Raw genomic sequence first — 21,707 nt, 5'->3', positions numbered from 1 at the left:
TTATATTTGTGTTGTACAGCGGAAACCTTTGAGTTAATAATATCAGAAGGTCAGCAATGTCTCTTTTTGAATTAAATTATTACATTATATTATGTAATATATTACATTATTTCTAATAAATGCTTTTCTAGTAATTAAAAACAACTGGAAAAGAAACCTATTATTTAAAAAGTGCTTAAAAAACATGCTATAAGACTTGAAATGTGCAGTAGAGTAAGAAATCGGTTTCCTGGGACAGCTGTCAGTTATATTTCAGCCGTGTGTATAAATAAATACTTGATCACATTTGTGCATTTCAGAGAGCCGTGTCATAAATTTACATATTTCACAGCACCACAATAATCTCATACACAGTCACTTCCCAGAAATACACTTGAAAATCTTGTCCTTTAGCAGGATGTGTGCTATTGGCAGAGTGATTTGATGTTCCCATCAGCAGAGCTCCGAGTGTGTGTGGGTGATCTGTAATTGAAAGCCTGAGTGATTGTCGCAAGTGGCCATCAAGCCTGTGACTAATGCTTATTGAATACAACAATCACCTCCACTCCCACACACGCCGCCAGCCCACCTCTGAGCTTCAGCGCGGCGCGCCGTTTATCTTAAGATATGATATTCATTAAAGGAAAAGTTCTTCATTCTCATTTCATTACAATCCTGTGTGGCTTTAATGCTCTCAAGGACGTTGCCAGATTGCGGCGAAATCCGCATTATGATATTTGCTCTCAAGGAAGCAGCAACTGAAGCGAATTCTGCAGCTTCTATGAAATAATAAAACACTGGTAGCGCATCTAATCAGCGTGAGCCATATGGTAAGGGACTGCCAAAATCCTCTGTGAAACAACCGCTCTGCGAGGGTTTCTCAGCTGGAGTATCGACAGCTGATGAAGACTGCGCTGCGAGATGAAGGTGGCACGCTGTTCTTTATCGATTGTGATGTGTGGTTTTATAAAGCTGCATTTGATTAAAGATGAGATGAGTTTAAAGCCGGAGCCGCACGGCCTGAATGCGTAATGAGTCCTCATGCTGCGTGTGCGAGTTGGGAAACGTCATACCCGAGGCAGCTAATCGACTTTTACAAATCACTGATCCTGTTTTATTTTTTGTCTTTCTCCAGTCGAAGCCTCTCATTCCCCTGCAGAAGGAGGAGGATCCGGAGACGCACAAGACTGTACTCACCAACTACATGTTTCCTCAACAGACCCGAACGGAGGACTGTGAGTATCTAGTCATGCAGAACCTGCAGCTGTCACGCCTTATGTGATCGTGTGCCTTTTATTTGAATTGTTAAGTCAAGTAGTCAATAGATATGGGGAATAATATATATTTGTTTTATTTATATGTATTATAAAATGTAATTTACTCCTGTGTTCAGAGCTGAATATTGAGGATCATTACTCCAGTCTTCAGTATCACAAGATCCTTCAGAAATCATTCAAATGAAAATATTAAATTAAATAAATACATACATACATACATACATACATAAATACATAAATACATACATAAATGCATAAATAAAAATCAAATTTTTAAAAAATCAAATCTGACCCCAAATTTTAATAATGTAGTGTATATATACAATATAAAACAGATATTGCAGTCAGTAATTTTTAAAATATTTATTTTTGTATTTTTAATTCTCCAACTCATTAAAACTTTGAGTAAAATTTTATTTTATTTTATTATTATTATTATTTTTATCTATATAATATAAAACTGATATTGCAGAGTTAGTAATTTTTAAAAAAAAATATTTACATAATAAAAGTAATTTTTTTAATTAATTAATTTTTATTTATTTTTTTTATATATATATATATATATATATATATATATATATATATATATATATATATATGTGTATGTATATGTGTGTATATATACAGTAATTGTGCTGATGCAAATACAACAGATTTCAACCTAATCATCTCACAATGGCTAAATACTGACCGTTTAATCAGGCTAGCCAGTATATTGGTGTGTAAAATATACTCTATAGTTTTAAAGACATTCAAACTTGTTTGAAAATCCAGTTTGAGCATCAAATGTCTGCTGCTACCTGCACCCCGAGCTTGCTCATGTCACTGTTTTGTCTCTCTGAGACAGGAGTCTGCCAGTGTTGCTGGGAGTTTGGCTGTGCAAATCACAAATGGGCGGCTTGCTGGATTCCAGAGGGGGAAGAGATTAATAAGTCTTAACCTGTTTCCTAGCAACCCCACTCTAAACTCTTCAGGACGCAAACGCACCGGCGCGGCGGCTCTCTGGAGTCCGCTTCAGTTTGTTAGCATGATTGAGCTTTAGAAATGCTCTGAAGTCTGCGCGCCTACACCACAAAGCGCTCTCCTGAACCCAGACGTCTGGTTAAATGGCCACACAACACAAATAAGAATTAATGTGAAGTCTGTGCCGCCCACCGAGCTCAGAATGCAACAAAATTCAAGTTTTTGCTGCGTGTTAATCCACTTAGTTGAGAGACATTGCATTAGTATTCGATCAAGCTGCTTTGAGGTTCTCAAGCCTGTCATCCATCATCCAGTGCTGTTGTTTTGATTGTTTGTTAACGGTTTGCTGGTTTCTGTCTCTTGCAGATGTGCCCAACTCAGACAGCGAGAGCTTTAACCCGTCTCTATGGGAGGAGCAGCGTAAGCAGCGGGCGCAAGTGGCGTTCGAGTGTGACGAGGACAAGGATGAGAGAGAAACGCCCCCGCGGGTCAGTTCCCACCGTCCGCTTCTGTCCAGGGTGCACTCTCGATTTCTATTTCCCTTTGCGCATGTCCTGCGCCGTCATCTCACCCATCTCACCCACTTGTGCTTTTATTTTTTGCTCTGTCCTAACCAGGCATTGCACACTTTAATTTTTCTGAAATGTTGCTGTAAGCCACAAAAACCCAGCTGTTTGGAATGTATTTGCAGTTTAATATAGTTATGTTGAGAGTGATTTTGCATTGATTTCTTTGTGGAACTTGCACATCTTGCCAAATAATTATTAAAATATAAAAAATAATATATAAAAAATAAATTAATAAAATATAAATAAATATAAAATTATATAAAATATAGATGGAAAAACCTCAAAATCTTAAATGAGAATTAGAAATGTTGCTTTAGCAATTAACTGAAATTAATTTTCAGCTGAAGTAATAAAACTGATAGAAAATGACAATGACAAAAAAAAAGAAAGCTAAATAAATTGTATTAGAAATTGTATTATATATATATACATATATATATATATATATATATATATATATATATATATATATATATATATATATATATATATATATATATATATATATACATATAATACATATATACATATAATACATATATACATATAATACATATATATATATATATATATATATATATATATTACTGAAATGTAAATTGCAATAAAAATGAAAAAAAAAAATATATATATATAAGCTAAATACATTGAATTGAAATTAATAAATATAATATATATATATATATATATATATATATAAAATAGATATAAATGCATAAAATTAAATGTATTTAAAACTACTAAATAATGTAACTAATAAAAATGACAAAGAACATAATAAAATTACTAAAATGTACATTTTTTTTTAGCAATTAACTGAAATAAATTTTTGAAGTAGTAAAACTGCTAGAAATTGAAAAAATGAAATGAAATAATGTATACAAGAAAGCTAAATAAATTGTATTATATATTATATATAAACAATTCTAATTGAAACTTAATTAAAATGAAAACTGCATATATAAAAACAAGCTAATTCAAAATATAATAAATATAATTTGTTTTAGTAATTTATAATTAATAAATTTAATAATATATAATTTATAAATTAATATATTATAATTTATATTAATAAATATATTTTTATTATTATATATAAATATCAAATTAAGTATATTTAAAACTACTAAATAATATCACTAATAAAAATGACAAAGAACATAATAAAATTACCGAAATGTAAAATAAAATGAAACAGAAAACTACTATAATATTGTTTTTATATATTATTATAGTAGTTTTCTTTTTCATTTAAATTTGTCCTATTATTTATGAATAATATACATATTTGTTTTATATTAATTTTATTATTTTATTTTATACATTTTTATTTTATTAATTTATATTATTTATAAATAATACTAAAATGACACTTTTTTAGGACATACATATTATAAATTATTAAAAATATATATATATATACATTTAAAACTACTAAATAATGACTATTAAAAATAACAAAGCATACAATAAAATTACTAAAATGTAAATTTAAATGAAAATGAAAACTACAAATATAAAAAAAAAAGCTAATTCAATATATTAATAATATAATAGTATATAAATAATATGAAATTTGTCACTCAATTCCTTCGCCTTTTTCTGTAAATAACAGTGTAAATATCGATGCGTTTATCACATAAAGCTTTGTACGCCTTTCAGAAGTCTTGAGAAATATAATGCACTTGACAAATGGACCACATTCATGACAGTCCTGTCTGTGGTGCTTTTTAAAAGCTCACTCACATTAATTATAACTGTATAACAACAAGTGACCAGCCCAGTTCAGAATTTCCACTTATGAGCTCCACAGAAGCAACTCACTCATACAAGTTTGAAACAACATGAGAGTAGGTAAATGTTGACAGATTTGTCATTTCTGGGGTAGATTATCTCCCAATTCCACGGCAGCATGAGCTGAAGCGGTTTCACTGGAACAGCCTCACCTGGTTTGTCAGCATGTCATAGCCTGCGCTTCACTGCATTGCAGTGGAAATCTCATTAAAAGTGTAACCCTGACACGACTCCTGTCAGAAAGTGAAATGGAAGCCTTCACTGTCTCAGGGGGCCCTCGAGCGTACAACGTCAACCTTATTTTTTTCCTTCCACCCCTCATCTCGCTGATATTACATACTCTGTATCTCGTTCCCTCCCTCTCACGTCCTGTCTTGCACCCCTGATGACTCAATATGGCTGTCTGGCTTGTCTACTGCGCCAAGAACACATGCAGGCTCCCAAGCTGTCTGACGGAGCATCACTATCAGCTCTCGGAGCGCCAGTGTGGCCCCTTCTGGCCCTGGAAGAGCAGCCCTCCTCGCTGTGGCTGTTGTACAATGAAATGCTATCAGTGTTTGGCCAGGGGCTCAGCGACCCTCTCTAAAAACTGGCCTGTGTTTTCACTGACACTGATGTCACTGCTTATGTTGCTACATAATCTGCCCACAAAAAAAAATCATTCATTCATTCATTCATTCATTCATATTATTCATATTGATGTTTTTAGAATTTTAGAATTTAGATTTTGAATTTTAAAAATATTTAAAATTTCAAATGTTTAATATAAAATATAATGTTTATGTATATTATAAATATAAATGTAATAATAAATCAGATTTGAGAACCAAACTAATTTATATCTTATAATCATTATTTCAGGGTTCGTACAAGGTGCTTAAAGTGCTTAAAGTTCTTGAATTTGACTTTTTAAAATTTAAGACCTCGAAAACCCTTGAAAATTGCAACATTCCTGAAGAGGTACTTAAAAAGTGCTTGAATTATTAAAAGACAGTGCGTCTATGAAATAAGTGTTTAATTTTGTCAATAAGCGCACGTGTTTTCACACAAAATTCACGCAATTTAAAAAAATATACCTTTTTTTGTTTATTTTTAGGTAACGTAAACATGGCTAAAAATGCGAAAAGACGAACAGATGAACTGAATCAATTGAGTTATTTACACTGGAACCGTATCACGAATCATTTGTTTTAGATTGGGACTTCAAATCGCATATCGCATATCATTTGATTTCGATCAGAACAGATTTGTGAATCATTTCACAAATTGAATGATTCAAACCAAATGATTCACAATATACGATTTGAAGTCCCAATCTAAATCAGTTGATTCACGCTATGCAAAGTAATGATGGTTTGCGAATCATTACTCAGATCGGGATTTCAGGGCATGGATAGCGAATCATTTAATTTAGATCGGAACGGTTTGTGAATCATTTCACAAATTTAATGATTCAAATCAAATGATTTGCGATACACAGTTTGAAGTCCTGATTTAAATCAAATTATTTATGCTATGCAAAGAAATTATGGTTTGCAAATCATTGTTCAGAAAGTGATTTCAGAGCATGGATTGCAAATAATTTGATTTAGATCGGAATGGGTTTGTGAATCATTTAGCAAATTTTTACGATTCAAATCAAATGATTTGCAATATACGATTTAAAATCCCAATCTAAATCAAATGATTTGCATTATGCAAAGAAATGATGGTTTGCGAATCATTATTCAGATCAGGATTTCAGAGCATGGATGGCGAATAATTTTATTTCGATCGTTTCGCAAATTGAATGCTTCAAATCCAGTGATTCGCGATATGCAAGTTGAAGTTGAAATGACTCATGCTATGCAAAGAAATGATGGTTTGCGAATCATTATTCAGATCGGGATTTCAGAACATAGATGACGAATCATGTGATTTAGATCGGAACTTCAGAGCAGGTTCATGAATCGTTCGCTTTAGATCAGATCTTCATAGCGCGAATCATTTATTTCAGATCGAGACTTCGGTGCGGGTTCACAAATCTTTTGCTTTAGATCGGATCTTCACAGCTCGGATCGCCAGTCATTTGATTCAGATCCGGTCTTTGGTGCAGGTTCGCAAATCATTTGTTTCATATCAGGATTTCAGAGTGATTTTTTTTTTTCTTAAACAGAAGAAATCGTCAGACCATTAAGGCAGTACAGTTCTAAAAACAAAACAAAGAAAAAATAAAAGAAAAATACAATTTTTTTTTTTACTATAGTAAAATTGTAGTATACTTTGTAATACCTTAGTAACTCGTAGAAAATCAAAAAAGTAGTAATTGAAAAGTCCTTGAAAGTCCTGAATTTTTAATTTACAGTATCTGTACGAACCCTGTTTATCATCTGTTACAGGTTCTATTAAATTTCTTTAGTAAATGAACTGTGTTTTTATGTTTACAGGAGGGCAATCTAAAGCGATACCCCACGCCGTATCCTGATGAACTGAAGAACATGGTGAAAACAGCTCAGTCCGTGGCTCACAGACTCAAAGAGGACGAGTCCGGTGACGAGGCAGGAAAAGAGACCAGGACCAGCGAGAGGAACCATATCGGAGTGCAGGATGTTGGAGTGAAGGTTGGATTTTTAAATAATTATTATATTGATCAGTTGGTTGTGTGAAGAACTGAGTCCTGACACAGACCTTGGAATGACCCTGAATTTCCTGTGTCAGGTGATTGAAAGTCCCTGCACTAATGGCAAAGCTGTTGATATGGAGCCTAAAGCGACAATGAACAGTCATCAAAATTATGAGCCAATAGATGAATTAGACAACCACAGCACTGAAAGGATCCCTCTCAAGACCTCAGACAACATGAGAACGATGGTGAACCATGATGACACCCTTGAGGTACTGCATCAAGTGTCATGTTATGGATTGAAAAATGATTTACTCATACTAGTATAGCTTAAAAGCTATAAGAAGATGAACGTGAATGTGGGCCAGACAAAAAAGCTCATTGAAAGTAACAAAAGTAGTTCATGCAACTTATTAATTGTGTGAGAATCCAACCAAAATTAAACATGTAGCTTATTAAAGTCTTCTACTGTAGCCACTGAATTACAGTCATTTGTCACAGTATACTATATGCGTTCTTTCAGACATAGGGCTTTAAAATTGGATGCAATAAATTGAATTAGCCACTGTCGCATTTTATTCTGTTACTGTGAGCGGATGTGAAGTTCCTGTCAGGATGCATTTGCTCATATTGTATTATGTGAGATTTAATGATGTCGAGACATGCTGTATCATTAGGATACATCATTTAAACAAATTAATATGAAAATGAGTTCAGTTTACCACTATAGTAGCAGGAAGTAAATTGGAGTATAAATTAAATTTCAGCTTTTGATGTGATATGGTTGTGTGGTCAGGACTCCGAGGAGCTGTCATCCGAGGAGGAGGAAATGAAGATAGCTGAGATGAGACCTCCACTCATTGAAATTTCCATTAACCAGCCTAAAGTAGTGGCCCTCAGCAAGGACAAAAAAGGTAAAGTGATACTCTCACTCTCTCATTTTGCGTAATAGCAATTTATAATTCTCTCATTAATGTGGGTAATTGTTTCTCAAAATAAGGTGTGTGATGGAACTGTGGAAATTGACACAAATGCAACATGTTTTTCCTGTCTGGTGTTTTAGATGATGGAAAGGATGCTGACTCTTTGCTGGATGAAACAGTGGCCAACAGTAACCAGAACAACAGCAACTGCTCTTCACCCTCACGCATGTCTGATTCAGTGTCCTTGACCACAGACAGCAGTCAGGACAACTCTCTCTGCACCCCAGAGAGAGAGTCAAAGATGCCACTCGTCCCCAAGAATGGGTATGAGCACATAGAATACACCCAGTCAAAAATATAATGAACATGTGTGCTTAAAGGGAACTCTGGGTATTAAGACTAGTATGGCTTAACATAAATGGTGTCTCTTACTGAAATATGTTGTAGAAAACCCATGAAACATTTGCTATTTAAAAAAATCCACATTTTATACATATTTTGGATTATGGTGAGCTACTGTCTCTACCTGTTGCTATTTTTACTGCCACACAACTCGGAAAATAAAATAGTGATATGATGACTACAGCTACTAAAAGAGCCTACAGGTGGCGATGGATATAACCGTAGGCTTAAACCAAATGCCGTACCATCAGTTTTTTTCCCCCACAAGAAGTCTAAACACCCCCAGATATCGAGTGAAATCCATTCGGAGAAACTCCTTGTTTACATCTTGCCAGGATGGCATCTAGCGTTTCTTGTCTCTGCTGTTTGTAAGCTCTTTTAGTAGCTGTGGTCTACTAAAAGCATCAAAGGCATCAGGGCTAAAGTGGAGAAAACAAAAGTCTTGGTATCGTATTAGTATTTTTTGCAAAATGTAGCACCAGTAGCTCACCAAGTGCAGCCATTCACGTCATCAAAATAATGGCGCCCCCAATAGTCCAAAACATGTATAACACGATGCGGATTTTTTAAAATAACTTAAATTTAACATGGGTTTTCAACTACATATTTCATTAAGAGACACTGTTTTTTATATTAAGCCATACAAATCTTAAAACCTGGGGTTCCACAATGCAGCGGCTTCTACAGAAGGTTTCACATCACCAAATAGGTGCAAAAGTGATTCATATAAGCTGTCCAAATGAATCGATTCACTAGAATACATTGAAAATGCAAACCATTTATGCACTGATTATGCAGTTCAGAAAACAGACTAAATGTTGAGCTGTTGTGCTCATGGGCAATCCAAGTTCAAGTCTCAGTTTTTTTTATCTCCTGTATCAACCAAAGTAGAAAAGTGGTCAAAAACATTCTTTATCATTAGAAAGATGTATAAAATGTGTGAAGAAACAATAGCCCTCTTCACAATCCAAGTGTGCTGCATACCAGGGTTTCCGCAGGTCTTCAAAAAAAGTCTTAAAAAGTCTTAAATCTCTTTTCCGTGAATTAAGGCTTTGAAAAGGTCTTAAAATAGAGCAAGCTGACAAGAAAAGAGAGGTGAGAAAGACTATGGCGGAAGAGTTTCAAAGCTAAACGCAAAAGTGCCTGTTTTAAAAATATTTTGGATTTTGAAAAGTGATGATAGTGGAAGTTTCATATTTATTTGGTTCCACAGTGTTTGCTGATTTTTATTTATTTAAACTGTGTTAAAAGTGAAAGTAAAATTAAGGAAAAGCGTGGAAAAGAGGGAAAACTCAAACGAACTAAAAACAAACAATTGCTAGATGCTAAATTGCTACTCATTTGAAAGTGAAAGTAAAACTCGAACTATGCTTAGGGAACATATTGCTGTATTGTTTTCCCTTTGATTTTTTTTTTTTTTTTACTTAAATTGTCCTTAAAAAGGTCTTAAAGTCTTAAATTTACCCTCAGAAAACCTGCAGAAACCCTGGCTTACCTTGTCTTTGTCAAATTATATTAATTTATGGAATGCAATGTCACCACAAAGTATCAATGTAATATCTAAGTTAAAGAATCACAATGTATTAATACATGATTATATTGGCAGTTTCCTACTTAGAAGGCAACTGCCTGTGTAGATCAGGGGTGCTCAACCCTGGTCCTGGAGATCAACTTTCCTGCAGAGTTCAGCTTTAACCCTGACCAAACACACCTGAACCAGCTAATTAGGATTTCAATTAGCACTTGATAATTACAGACAGGTGTGTTTGATTAGGTTTGGAACTAAACTAGGAAAGTCGCTCTCCAGTAACAGGGTTGGGCACCAGTGATGTAGATAGTAGACAGGGTGCAGGTTTTAATAGAGTCTTTCTCTAACTTAATTTGGTTTCCTCAAACTCAGACAAAAGGATGAAAACCTCAACCAGCTTAAGCAGATGACCCCTCTACTTCAAAACTGTAACGGGTCTGAGACATCCCTACAGACCATCCTGAAGAACCAGCAGAGCTACGAAAGCAAGTCAGACCAGATGGCCGACTACAGCCTCTCCATGGAGGAGAGGCTTGCCCTCATTGAAAAGGGCATAAACAATGGCGTGGCAGAGCAGTACACCAAGTGGGATCAGATCAACATGAACGTGGCCAAACTCCCACCTGACAACATGGTGTCGTATGAAGACCTGGAAAGAACCAAAAGTTCCTCAGCTAAGGAGTCCATGTCAAGCAACAACAATGCCATGGTGTCACTCGAGAACCTTGAGAATGGCAATCGGATTCAGAAAACCCACTCTGGAGAGAATTTCAATGGCCGGACGGATCAGGTTCCCTTGCGGTACGAGTCTACGAGGACCGTCTCGACAGGTGTAACGGCCTTGAGCGACATGAGTCTTTCTCGTAGTACGGAGGAGTTATCACCAGAGAAGAAATGTCCACCGGCCCCAGTGGTGAAATCTCAGAGCATTGCCAACATGGACGGTGGAGGGATGAAGCTGTACTCCATTGAGGGAGAAAGCCCGCCGTACGAAGTGGCATGTGCAACCAGAACGTCCGTAAGTGGCGCTCAAGGCCAGAGCATCGTCCGCTCCAAATCCGCCTCCTTGCTCAATGACCAGCCGTTGCAGATCTACCCTGGTTCATCTGCATCATCCTCTGACCTCTTAACCAGCTCCAAACCTCAGATTAGCAGCACCCGCTACCCCACTGGCCCCCCACCGCAGTACAACATCCAGTACGCCAGTAGCACTGTGCCCAAAGATAACTTGTGGAGCCAACGTACCCCTGTACCACCCGAGCAGCCCTACCTGCCACCGCAGCACTCCCTTGCCAACACCAACTACTCCAACCGCAACAACGCCCCCCCATATCCCCAGCCCCAACAACGTGGCCCGCCCAAGACCCCGGACATGTGGGCCAAGGAAAGGATGCTGCCACCTGTTGGTCAGCGGGGCACCTTGCAGAGACAAGGTAGTGGATCCTCTGGCACCAGCATGTGCATGCCGGACCCACGTCGTATGCCAGGAATGGAAGGAGATTACATGACCTACCGGGACATTCATGCAGCAGGCCGTGGGCCACTACAGATGAGCCAGGCTCTCCACAGACCATTGTCGGCCCGCACATACAGCATGGATGGACCTAATGCCCCCCGGCCACAGAGTGCCCGTCCCCCACCTCACGAGCTTCCAGAGAGGACCATGTCCGTCAGCGACTTCAACTACCAGCACGGCAGCCCCAGCAAGAGACCCAGCATGAGGGTGAAATCGGAGCATTCGTTGCTGGACGGGCCAGTCAGTGGAGGTGGCAGAGTTCCAGCAGACTGGAGGGATCAGGTCATGAGACACATCGAAGCCAAGAAGATGGAGAAGGTATGCTAAGATAAGCAAAGCTGGAGTTTTGGGTTTTTTCAAATCCATAACTCTTGAGTATTAAACTTTGTCCTGTACTAGCTGCACCAGACTTGAATGATACTTCTAAGTATGCAGCTTGATGAAGAAAGGTGCGCTACTACTTTTTTTTTTAATCGATTGGACTTGCAAATTCCGTCAGTTGTAGGGATGTTCAACTCCGGTCCTGAAGGGCCACAGTCCTGTAGAGCAGGGGTCACCCTACTCTGTCCTGGAGGGCTGGTGTCCTGCAGAGTTTAACTCCAACTTGCCTCAACACGGGTGTCTGGAAGTTTCTGGCATGCATAGTAAGACCTTAGTCAGCTGGTTCAGGTGTGTTTGATTTAAGGTTGAAGCTAAACTCTGCAGGACACCGGCCCTCCAGGACCAAATTTGGTGATGCCTGCTGTAGAGTTTAGCTTTATCCCTAATTATATACATCCAAAAAATCCATCCTATGTCTTCAGAGTTGCTTGAAAATTACAGGCAAGTATGTTTAATTTGGAATGGAGACAAACTCTGCAGGACTAAAGTTGCCCATTACTGGTCCAGTGCAGGGGTCTCCAAACTTGGTCCTGGAGGACTGGTGTATTGGAGAGCTTAGCTCCAGCTTGCCTCAACACACCTGTCTGGCAGTTTCTAGTATGCCTAGTTAGGGTTTAGCTCCAACCCTAATCAAACACACCTGAACAAGCTAATTAAGGTCTTCAGGACACAGGTTGGCATTTTTTTTTTCAGTGTTGGAGCTAAACTCTGCAGGACACCGGCCCTACAGGACTGTCCATCCTAGTGGGATGATATAATTTAGACCAGGGGTGTTCAAACCTCCTCCTAGAGGCCACTGTCCTGCAGAGTTTAGCTCCAACTTGCCTAAACATACCTGACTGCAAGTTTTTAGTATGCCTGGTAAGACCTTGGTTAGCTGGTTTAGGTGTGTTTGATTAAGGTGGGAGCTAAATGCTGCAGGACAGTGGCTGTCCAGGATTAAGCTTGATCCCTAATCATATACACACAAATTCATCCTGTGTCTTTAGGGTTGCTTGAAAATTACAAGCAGGCATGTTTAATTTGGGATGGAGATAAATTCTGCAGGATCAAAGATGCCCATTACTGGTCAAGTGCGGGGGTTTCCAAGCTCAGTCCTGGAGGGCTGGTGTCCTGCAGAGTTTAACTCCAGCTTGCAACAACACACCTGCCTGGAAGTTTCTAGCATGCCTAGTAGGATCTTGATTAGCTTGTTCACGTGTGTTTAATTAGGATTAGAGTTGAACTCTGCAGGACAGTGACCCTCCAGGACCAAGTTTGGACACCTGGTCTAGTGGGATGATATAACTTATACCAAGGGTGTCAAAACCTGTTCCTTGAGGCCACTGTCCTGCAGAGTTGAACTCCAACTTGCCTCAACACACCTGACTCCAAGTTTCTAGTATGCCTAGTAAGACCTGATTAGATGGTTCAGATGTGTTTAATTAGGATTAGAGCTAAACTCTGCAGGGCACTGGCCCTCCAAGACTGAGTTTGGAGATCCCTGGTGTAATGGGATGATATAACTTAGACCAGGGGTGTCCAAACCTGATCTTGGAGGGCTACTGTCCTGCAGAGTTTAGCTCCAACCTTAATTAAACACACCTGATCCAGCTAATCAAGGTCCTTTGAAGTGCTAAAAATTTCCAAGCGGGCGTGTTGCTGCTGGTTAGAGCTAAACTCTGCAGGACACCGGCCCTTCGGGAAGAGGATTTGACACCACTGACTTACACTTACATAGAAGCAAAGACCCGAACCAACTCTAGGGTTCAGAATATCGTAGTTCAGCATTAGAGTTTAACTCCAACTTTAATCAAGCACATCTGAACCAGCTAATCAACGTGTTTAGGATTACTTTAAAATAACAGGCAGGTGTGTTTTAGATATAAAATCTACAGGAAGGTAGCTCTCCAGCAGCAGGCTTTGGCTACCCCATTGCGATTTGAGGATGGGCTAGGTTCATTTGGGCCAACATAGCAGCACCGGTGGTGTCAAATCCTGTTTCTAGAGGGCCACTGTCCTGCAGAGTTTATCTCCAACCCCAATTAAACACCTGAACCAGCTAATCAAGGTCTCACTAGGCATACTAGAAACTTCCAGGCAGACGTGCTGAGGCATGTTTGGGCTAAACTCTGCGGGACAGTGGCCCTCCAGGACCGAGTTCGGACACTTTTGCTCTAGGTGGAACCAAAATCTCATACTGTCAGAGTAGATACTGTATTTGATAAAGAACTTCATGACTGTTAAAAAAAAATATGCCCACTTCAGAATCTTGGTGGAAGTACTGTTTTATGAATTAGGACATGGCGCTCGTTTGGCAAGCTAATATGTAGTAGGAAAGTAGGTATGTTCGGGCACAGGGTTAGACTACCTTAGCAAACGCATTGCAACACCCTGGCAACTACTCACAACACCTTGGCATCTTAGTTGCAAGTTTTGCACGGGTACTCACAATCTAGTTTCTGAACCTCACATGTGAAATAACACGCTTGACCATTCTTCAGCATTAAAGAAATGGTTTACTCAAAAATGAAAATTCTATCACTAATTATTCATCCTCATGTCATTACAAACCCGTAAGACTTTTGTTCATCTTTAGAACACAAGTTAAGATATTTTTGATGTAATCCAAAAGCTTTCTGACCCTGCATAGACAACAACACAACTACCACGTTCAAGGCCCAGAAAGGTAGTAAGGACAAAAAGACGAAATTGTTGAATAAAGTCATTGTTCTTGTTTTCTATGCACACAAAAAGTGTTCTCACAGCTTCATAACATTACGAATGAATCACTGATGTCACATGGACTCTTTTAACAATATCCTTACTACCTTTTTGGGCCTTAAACATGTCAGTTGCGTTGCTGTCTATGCAGGATCACAAAGCTCTTGGATTTTATCCAAAATAAGGTTTTGGAACAATGATAGAGTTTTCATTTTTCTGTGAACTAGCCCTTTAACTGCATGAATATGGAAAAGTTTACTTTCTCTCCTTATAAAAATGCTACTCACACACTATTTTTCTGCATGTTTGTATGTGTACATTAACACTTTAACATTCTCTAACCCATGCATGTTTCAAAGTGTACTCATGGTTACTGCATGCTCACATATGTCATCATTAAATGCATGTGTTTGTGTGCATGTGTCGTGTTGTGTTCAGAGCGCTCTCTCTCGGTCTTTGGCCACTCTCACTGGCAGTCAGAGCTCTCTGGCCTTTAGCGCTGTAGACGGATGGCAGATTGGAGCCCATGGGCCCAGCGTGAGTACCTTCCCACTGAGACCTCACCTCCCCAAACTCCCAGAGGCACAGTGGAGTCTCTCTCAGTTCCCAAAGGGTCATCCTCTCTGCTTGCTGTTTGATCTACGAGTTCCCAGCAAATTGATGCATTTGTCACTTAACAATATCTGTACAAGCTGAATATGTTGGGTGTGCAAACAGTACACATTAATCTATCAAACACACCTTATCCAGCTCATCAGCTTGTTAGTAGAGTCTCCAAGACTTAAAAACAAATGGGTCAGATAAGAGAGACATCTGATTTGTAATCCTTTAGTTGTTGTACAAAATAAGATGTTTAGCAGAATGTCCAAGCTGGTCTTTTCCATGCATAATTCTGCTGTTGAGTAGTCAACAAATGTCTCTAAGCAGCAAGCATTGAAGAGAATGCCCCTTATGGAGCTCAAGACCCCCCACCCCAAATTCACCCTTCTCAGCTCATATCCAGTGTCGGCTGGTTTGCACAACTGCTCTTTTTCTTTGGGTTGTCTAAGTAATAGGAGATTAAGAACATTCCTAACCACTAAACCATATACACTCAAAGTCTTGGAAACAAACAGTCTTTCTTTCTGTGTGTGTGCTTGAATGCACAGTCTGAGCTCAAAGAAGTTTAGCTGAAAGGCTTATGAAATCTGTTATGGACAATTGCATGAAATATGATCATGAAATATGACTACATTTTTGTAATACTGACTTGTTAAACATAATGGCTGATTCACCTAGTTGACTAGAGGACCAAAAGCAAACCTTCCGGTTGGTTGAAATGACAAAGAATAGGAACATTAATCTTTACAAGCTTATAAAATTTCTGGGAATTCCACATTTATGGGAAATGGCTGTAGTTCCTAATCCCAATCGCAAGTGACATCAAGTCTGGAAAATGTTTGTGCTGCTTGTTTCACCTTCAGTTTCACTCCAAATCTAATTCTTATGTAGCTGTATGTTTTAATGCTGTAGTCATCCACTATAGTTAGAAGTACACATTTTCCCATAGCTTGTTGAGACATTGTGTGCTCTTTGCCTCCAGGATGATGTCTTCAGTCCTCACGGACAACAGGGCTACCATATCGACACTCTTAGAAAAGTAAGTGCTTCACACTATGTATTTGGAAACTGGGATAGTTCACCCAAAAATGAAAATTCTGTCATTAAAGGATTAGTTCACTTACAGAACAAAAATTTACAGATTATGTACTCACCCCCTTGTCATCTAAGACTTTCATGTCTTTTTTTTTCTTCAGTCGTAAAGAAATTATTTTTTTAGGAAAACATTTCAGGATTTTTCTCCATATAATGGACTGCTATGGTGCCCGCAAGTTTGAACTTCCATAATACAGTTTAAATGCAGTTTCAAAGGGCTCTAAATGATCCCAGCTGAGGAAGAAGGGTCATAAATAACAAATATTTACAATTTATATACTTTTTAACCTCAAATGCTCATCTTGTCTAGCTCTGCGTGAACTCTGTGTATCCTGGGTCATTACATCGCTGCAGATGTGTTTACACACCCAGTGTTTACAATGTGAACGTGCAAAGAAAGTCAAACGCTCTTTGCAAAGGTAAAACAGCGATGTGGGACGATTTTGAAGTTGGAGGAGAAAATAAAATGATCTACCCTAACTGTTTTGAACAGGAGTGCACAGAGTATGCATGCATATCGCAGAGCATATCGCAGAGCTTCCCTTTTTAGAAAATAACTGATCGTTGCGCTAGATAAGACCCTTATTCCTCAGCTGGGATCGTTTAGAGCCTGTTGAAGCTGCATTTAAACTGCATTTTGGGTGTTAAACTTGCAGCCACCATTGAAGTGCATTATATGGAGAAAAATCCTCAAATGTTTTCCTCAAAAAACGTAATTTCTTACGACTAAAGAAAGAAAGACAAGAACATCTTGGATGACAAGGGAATGAGTACTTTATCTGTAAATTTTGGTTCTGGAAGTGAATGAATCCTTTAATTACTCACCCTCATGTCATTCCAAACCTGCAAAACCTTCGTTCAACTTCAGAACTCACATGAAGATATTTTTGATAAAATCCAAGAGCTGCACAGACAGCAATTCAACTGACATGTTCAAGGCCCAGAAAGGTAGTAAGGGCATCTATAAAATTGTCCATGTGACATCAGCGGTGCGCAAATAAAACTAAAATAACTTCAGCTTCAAAGCGGTTGAACCACTGACGTCACATTGACTATTTTATCGATGTCCTTTCTGCCTTTCTGGGCCTTGAACGTTTCAGTTGTGTTGCTGTCTATACAGGTTCAGAAAGCTCTCTGATTTGATCAAAAATATCTTAATTTGTTTCACAAAGATGAATGAAGGTCTTACAGGTTTAAAACAACGTGAGGGTGAGTAATTAATGACAGAGTTTTCATTTTTGGGTGGACTGTCCCTTTAAGTCATCCTTAGAATTGTATTGGTGTTACTTGGTTTATCAAATGCAATGACAATCAAGTTTTTTTAAGTAAGTTGCTACATAATGTTCAGGAATAACATTTAAATTAATGAAATCCTTATGAACACATCCTGTACAATCTTGTCTGCTATATTTTGTTTAATGTGCTAATGAACTGGATTGAGATACTGACCCAGTGGGGAAGCCTGACTCTAGCAATGATTAATTAGCTCTAATTAACAAGCACTGCTTTAACGAAGACTCAGACATGTTCTAATGATAGCTGAGCTTTCTAGCACATTAAAACCAGCAGTTGATGTTCTCACCACTGACTGCAATAAACACATGAAAGAAGGGCAAAATTACAATTTAGAGATCTTGTAATTGCTACTGTAATTGTAATTTAACTGGACACAGATATTTCTTATAAGCTTAATCCTTTTTTCCGTTTACAAATTCGTATTTTTGTATTAATATTTTCTTGCATATTATCTGTCTATTTCTCTTTGCACCTGTTAAAAGGAAAAAAAGCATGATTTTTTTTATCATATTATTAAATTACTGGCCACTTGGTCAAGTTTTATACATGCAGTTTTGTTGTTTTGTGCTATTTAGTTTTATTGTGTGCTGTTTGTACTTAACGCATGACTTTCGGACCTTGAGAAAAGTGTCCTTGAAAACACAAATGCAATTTGTTTCACTGTTTTTTTTTAGTCTCTCAGGAAATAAACCATTCAAGTGAGGGTGGATTAATTAGAAATAAAGCTCTAATTAGAATTAAGGGTCTAAACCCATGATGCTTCATCAGTCAACGAGGATTTCTTATTTTTCTGACCAGATGCATGGTTCATTGAATTGTTTACTGGGAACTTTCTGCCCCCTGGTGTCTGAAAAATGCATCGCGTCGTAGCAGGAGACCTGTAGTGACATTTAGATAAATGCTTAGAAAGGACAAAGAACCAGTCTTTGGCTTTTATGGAAAAAACACAGTAATGTCTTTAACTCAATTTCAGCGGCAAAGTTAAAACCGAATAAAGCTAAGTGCAATTTCGCTGTTTTCTATCTGCAGTCAATGAAATTCATGACTCCACATCACTGAAGTCTCATAAATTTACAACTGTTGTATCTCTAAAAGTAGTCTTGGTTTAGTCCACAGGCCTGTGCCAAAAACTGGGAGTTGTTTTAGCTTTGAGAAGATTAAACAACTATCATTGGTTGACACTGGAGTTATTAAACATCATTAAATGTGTAGTGATTTAATGCACAATAGTGCATGTCTTGATGGTTTTGGTGTGCGTTTGTCTTTCAGGTGCCTTTGATGAACGGCCAAATGTGTCCTCCTGTGAGATCTCCCATGAGCTGCGGTCAGCCACCGATGGCGCGTCACCCCTCACGAGAGCAGCTCATCGATTATCTGATGCTTAAAGTGTCCCAGCAGCCCCCGGGCCCTCCACGGGTCCCACACGAGACCCTGCAGCAGGAGGTGAGCACATATCTGGCAGAAATCTCTATATGTGACCCTGGACCACAAACCCAAACTTAAGTTGCACAGGTATATTTGTAGCAATAGCCAACAATACATTGTATAATTATCAATTTTTCTTTTATGCCAAAAATCATTAGGATATTAAGTAAAGATCATGTTCCATGAAGATATTTTGTAAATTTCCTACTGTAAATATATCAAAACTTAATTTTTGATTAGTAATATGCATTGCTAAGAACCTAATTTGGACAACTTTAAAGGCGATTTTCTCAATATTTTGCACACTCAGGTTCCAGAATTTCAAATAGTTGTATCTCAGCCAAATATTGTCCTATCCTAACAAACCATACATCAATGGAAAGCTTGAAAAGCTATTTATTCAGCTTTTGGATTATGTATAAATCGCATTTTCAAAACATTGACCCTTATGACTGGTTTTGTGGTCCAGGGTCACATATGTGCTATATGCATTATACTTGCAGACTCATCTCTACACCAACATGAAACCAAAATTAACCCCATTTGCTTTAATACACATTCCTGGTTTTAATCTAAATATATCACTAGATATGTTGTTTTTGAGCTCTATCATGAAAAAGCCTCTGAAATTACATTATTCCTCTGACGTCACGTAGATCTGGATAATGTTAAAGGAGAAGTCCACTTCCAAAACAGGGATTCACATATAATGTACTCACCCCCTTGTCATCCAAGATGTTCATGTCTTTCTTTCTTCAGTCGTAAAGAAATTATGTTTTTTGAGGAAAACATTTCAGCATTTTTCTCCATATAATGGATTTTGAACCTCCAAAATGCAGTTTAAATGCGGCTTCAAATGATCCCAAATGCGGTTGTAAACGATCCCAGCCGAGAAAGAAGAGTCTTATCTAGTGAAATGATCTGTTATTTTTATAAAAAAAAAAAAAAATACAATTGAAATACTTTTTAATCTCAAACACTCGTCTTGTCTTTCTCTCCCTGAACTCTGTGTATTCTGGTTCAAGACAGTTAGGGGATGTCGAAAAACTCCAACCGTATTTTCTCCCTCAACTTCAAAAATCATTTCAAAATCACCCTACATCACTGCAGAAGTACCGACACAGTCTTTGCAAAGTGAACATGCAAAGAAGATCAAACACCCTTAACAAAAAAGGTAAAACAGCGATATAGGATGATTTTGAAGTTGAGGGAGAACATGAGATGGGAGTTTTCGACAGACACTAACTGTCATGAACCGGAACAAAAACAAAGTTTGGCGAGAGTAAGACAAGATGAGCGTTTAAGATTATAAAGTATATAAATTGAATTATTTTTATTAAAATAACAGATCGTTTCACTAGAGAAGACACTTCTTCCTCGGCTGGGATCGGTTACAACTGCATTTGGGATCGTTTGAAGCCGCGTTTAAACTGCATTTTGGAAGTTCAAAATCCATTATATGGAGAAAAATGCTGAAATGTTTTCCTCAAAAAACATAATGACTGAAGAAAGAAAGACATGAACATCTTGGATGACAAGGGGGTGAGTAAATTATTTGTAAACTGTTGCTCTGGAAGTGGACTTCTCCTTTAAGTAAGCCAGATAGATATTTGTCATCACCGTAGCCACTTCATGTTGACTAATGTGTAACTCAAGCATTGTGGGTCATGTCTTCAGCTCCATGTGAAGATTGAGAAGAATCCTGAGCTGGGTTTCAGTATATCAGGAGGAGTGGGTGGACGTGGGAATCCCTTCCGCCCAGACGACAACGTGAGTATTTCTTTTTTATGTTTTCCTTTTTTTATTAATGTGTTAAATAGGAGTGTTTTTAAACAACTGTTTCTAGAGCTTTAATTTCAATTTGTCTAATCTTTATATTCATTTACCCTCTTTTTTTTTTAAACCATGAAAACACTGTGACCTTTAACTGAACAATGGACCTCAGTAGTATCTAGACACTAGAGCATTATAAAAACATAAAATGTAGGAACTAGGAAATGCTTACGCAGAATGAATAAATACTGTATATTATACTTTTTGTTTGTTTTAAGAAATTAAGGTAATACTTTACAACAAGGCCTCATTTGTTAACATTAGTTAATGCATTAACTATCATAAACCATCCATAAACAATATATTTTCACAGCATTTGTTAATCTTTATTAATGTTATTTGATAAAAATGTTCAGTAACACTTTACAATAAGATTCATTAGTTAACATGAACTAAGAATGAACACTACTTTTACAGCATTTATTAATCTTAATGTTAGTTTCAGCATTTACTAATGCATTATTAAAATCACAAATTGTTTGTTAACAGTAGTTGCACTGTGAACTAACATGAATTAACAATGAACAACTGCATTTTATTAGCAGAGATTAACAGATTAGTAAAAAAATAATAATAAACGTATTGTTTATTGCTCATTCAAGTTAGTTAACATATTAACTAATGTTAACAAATGACACCTTATTGTAAAGTGTTACCGAATGTTCTTGTTAGATCACAGTATATTAATTTAATGTTAACAGATACAACTTTACATTTTAATAATATGTTAGCAAATTTTTTATGTAATATTAACTTAAATATTGTTCATGTTAATTAATATAGTTAATTATTGTTAACAAATGAACATTTATTGTAAA

The 21,707-nt window shown here is 37.3% G+C and overlaps 1 protein-coding gene across 2 annotated transcripts in view; it reads left to right on the top strand.

The window, feature by feature from the left end:
• Nucleotides 1–21,707, top strand: part of erbin (erbb2 interacting protein) — a 112,912-nt gene that overhangs the window by 87,253 nt on the left and 3,952 nt on the right. The window contains exons 14-24 of one of the 2 annotated variants that reach the window (XM_051121930.1): nt 1,115–1,214; nt 2,589–2,710; nt 7,012–7,185; nt 7,283–7,459; nt 7,984–8,101; nt 8,251–8,434; nt 10,413–11,874; nt 15,079–15,177; nt 16,223–16,279; nt 18,901–19,074; nt 20,734–20,826. In XM_051121930.1, coding sequence (XP_050977887.1) covers nt 1,115–1,214; nt 2,589–2,710; nt 7,012–7,185; nt 7,283–7,459; nt 7,984–8,101; nt 8,251–8,434; nt 10,413–11,874; nt 15,079–15,177; nt 16,223–16,279; nt 18,901–19,074; nt 20,734–20,826 — 2,760 coding nt within the window. The remainder of the gene's footprint in view (nt 1–1,114; nt 1,215–2,588; nt 2,711–7,011; nt 7,186–7,282; nt 7,460–7,983; nt 8,102–8,250; nt 8,435–10,412; nt 11,875–15,078; nt 15,178–16,222; nt 16,280–18,900; nt 19,075–20,733; nt 20,827–21,707) is intronic. The other variant, XM_051121931.1, reaches the window with a different exon arrangement.

The sequence above is a fragment of the Labeo rohita genome, chromosome 10 (genome assembly GCF_022985175.1).
Source record: "Labeo rohita strain BAU-BD-2019 chromosome 10, IGBB_LRoh.1.0, whole genome shotgun sequence".
In the NCBI taxonomy this organism is placed as follows: Eukaryota; Metazoa; Chordata; class Actinopteri; order Cypriniformes; family Cyprinidae; genus Labeo; species Labeo rohita.
This window is presented reverse-complemented; position numbering and strand designations above follow the sequence as displayed.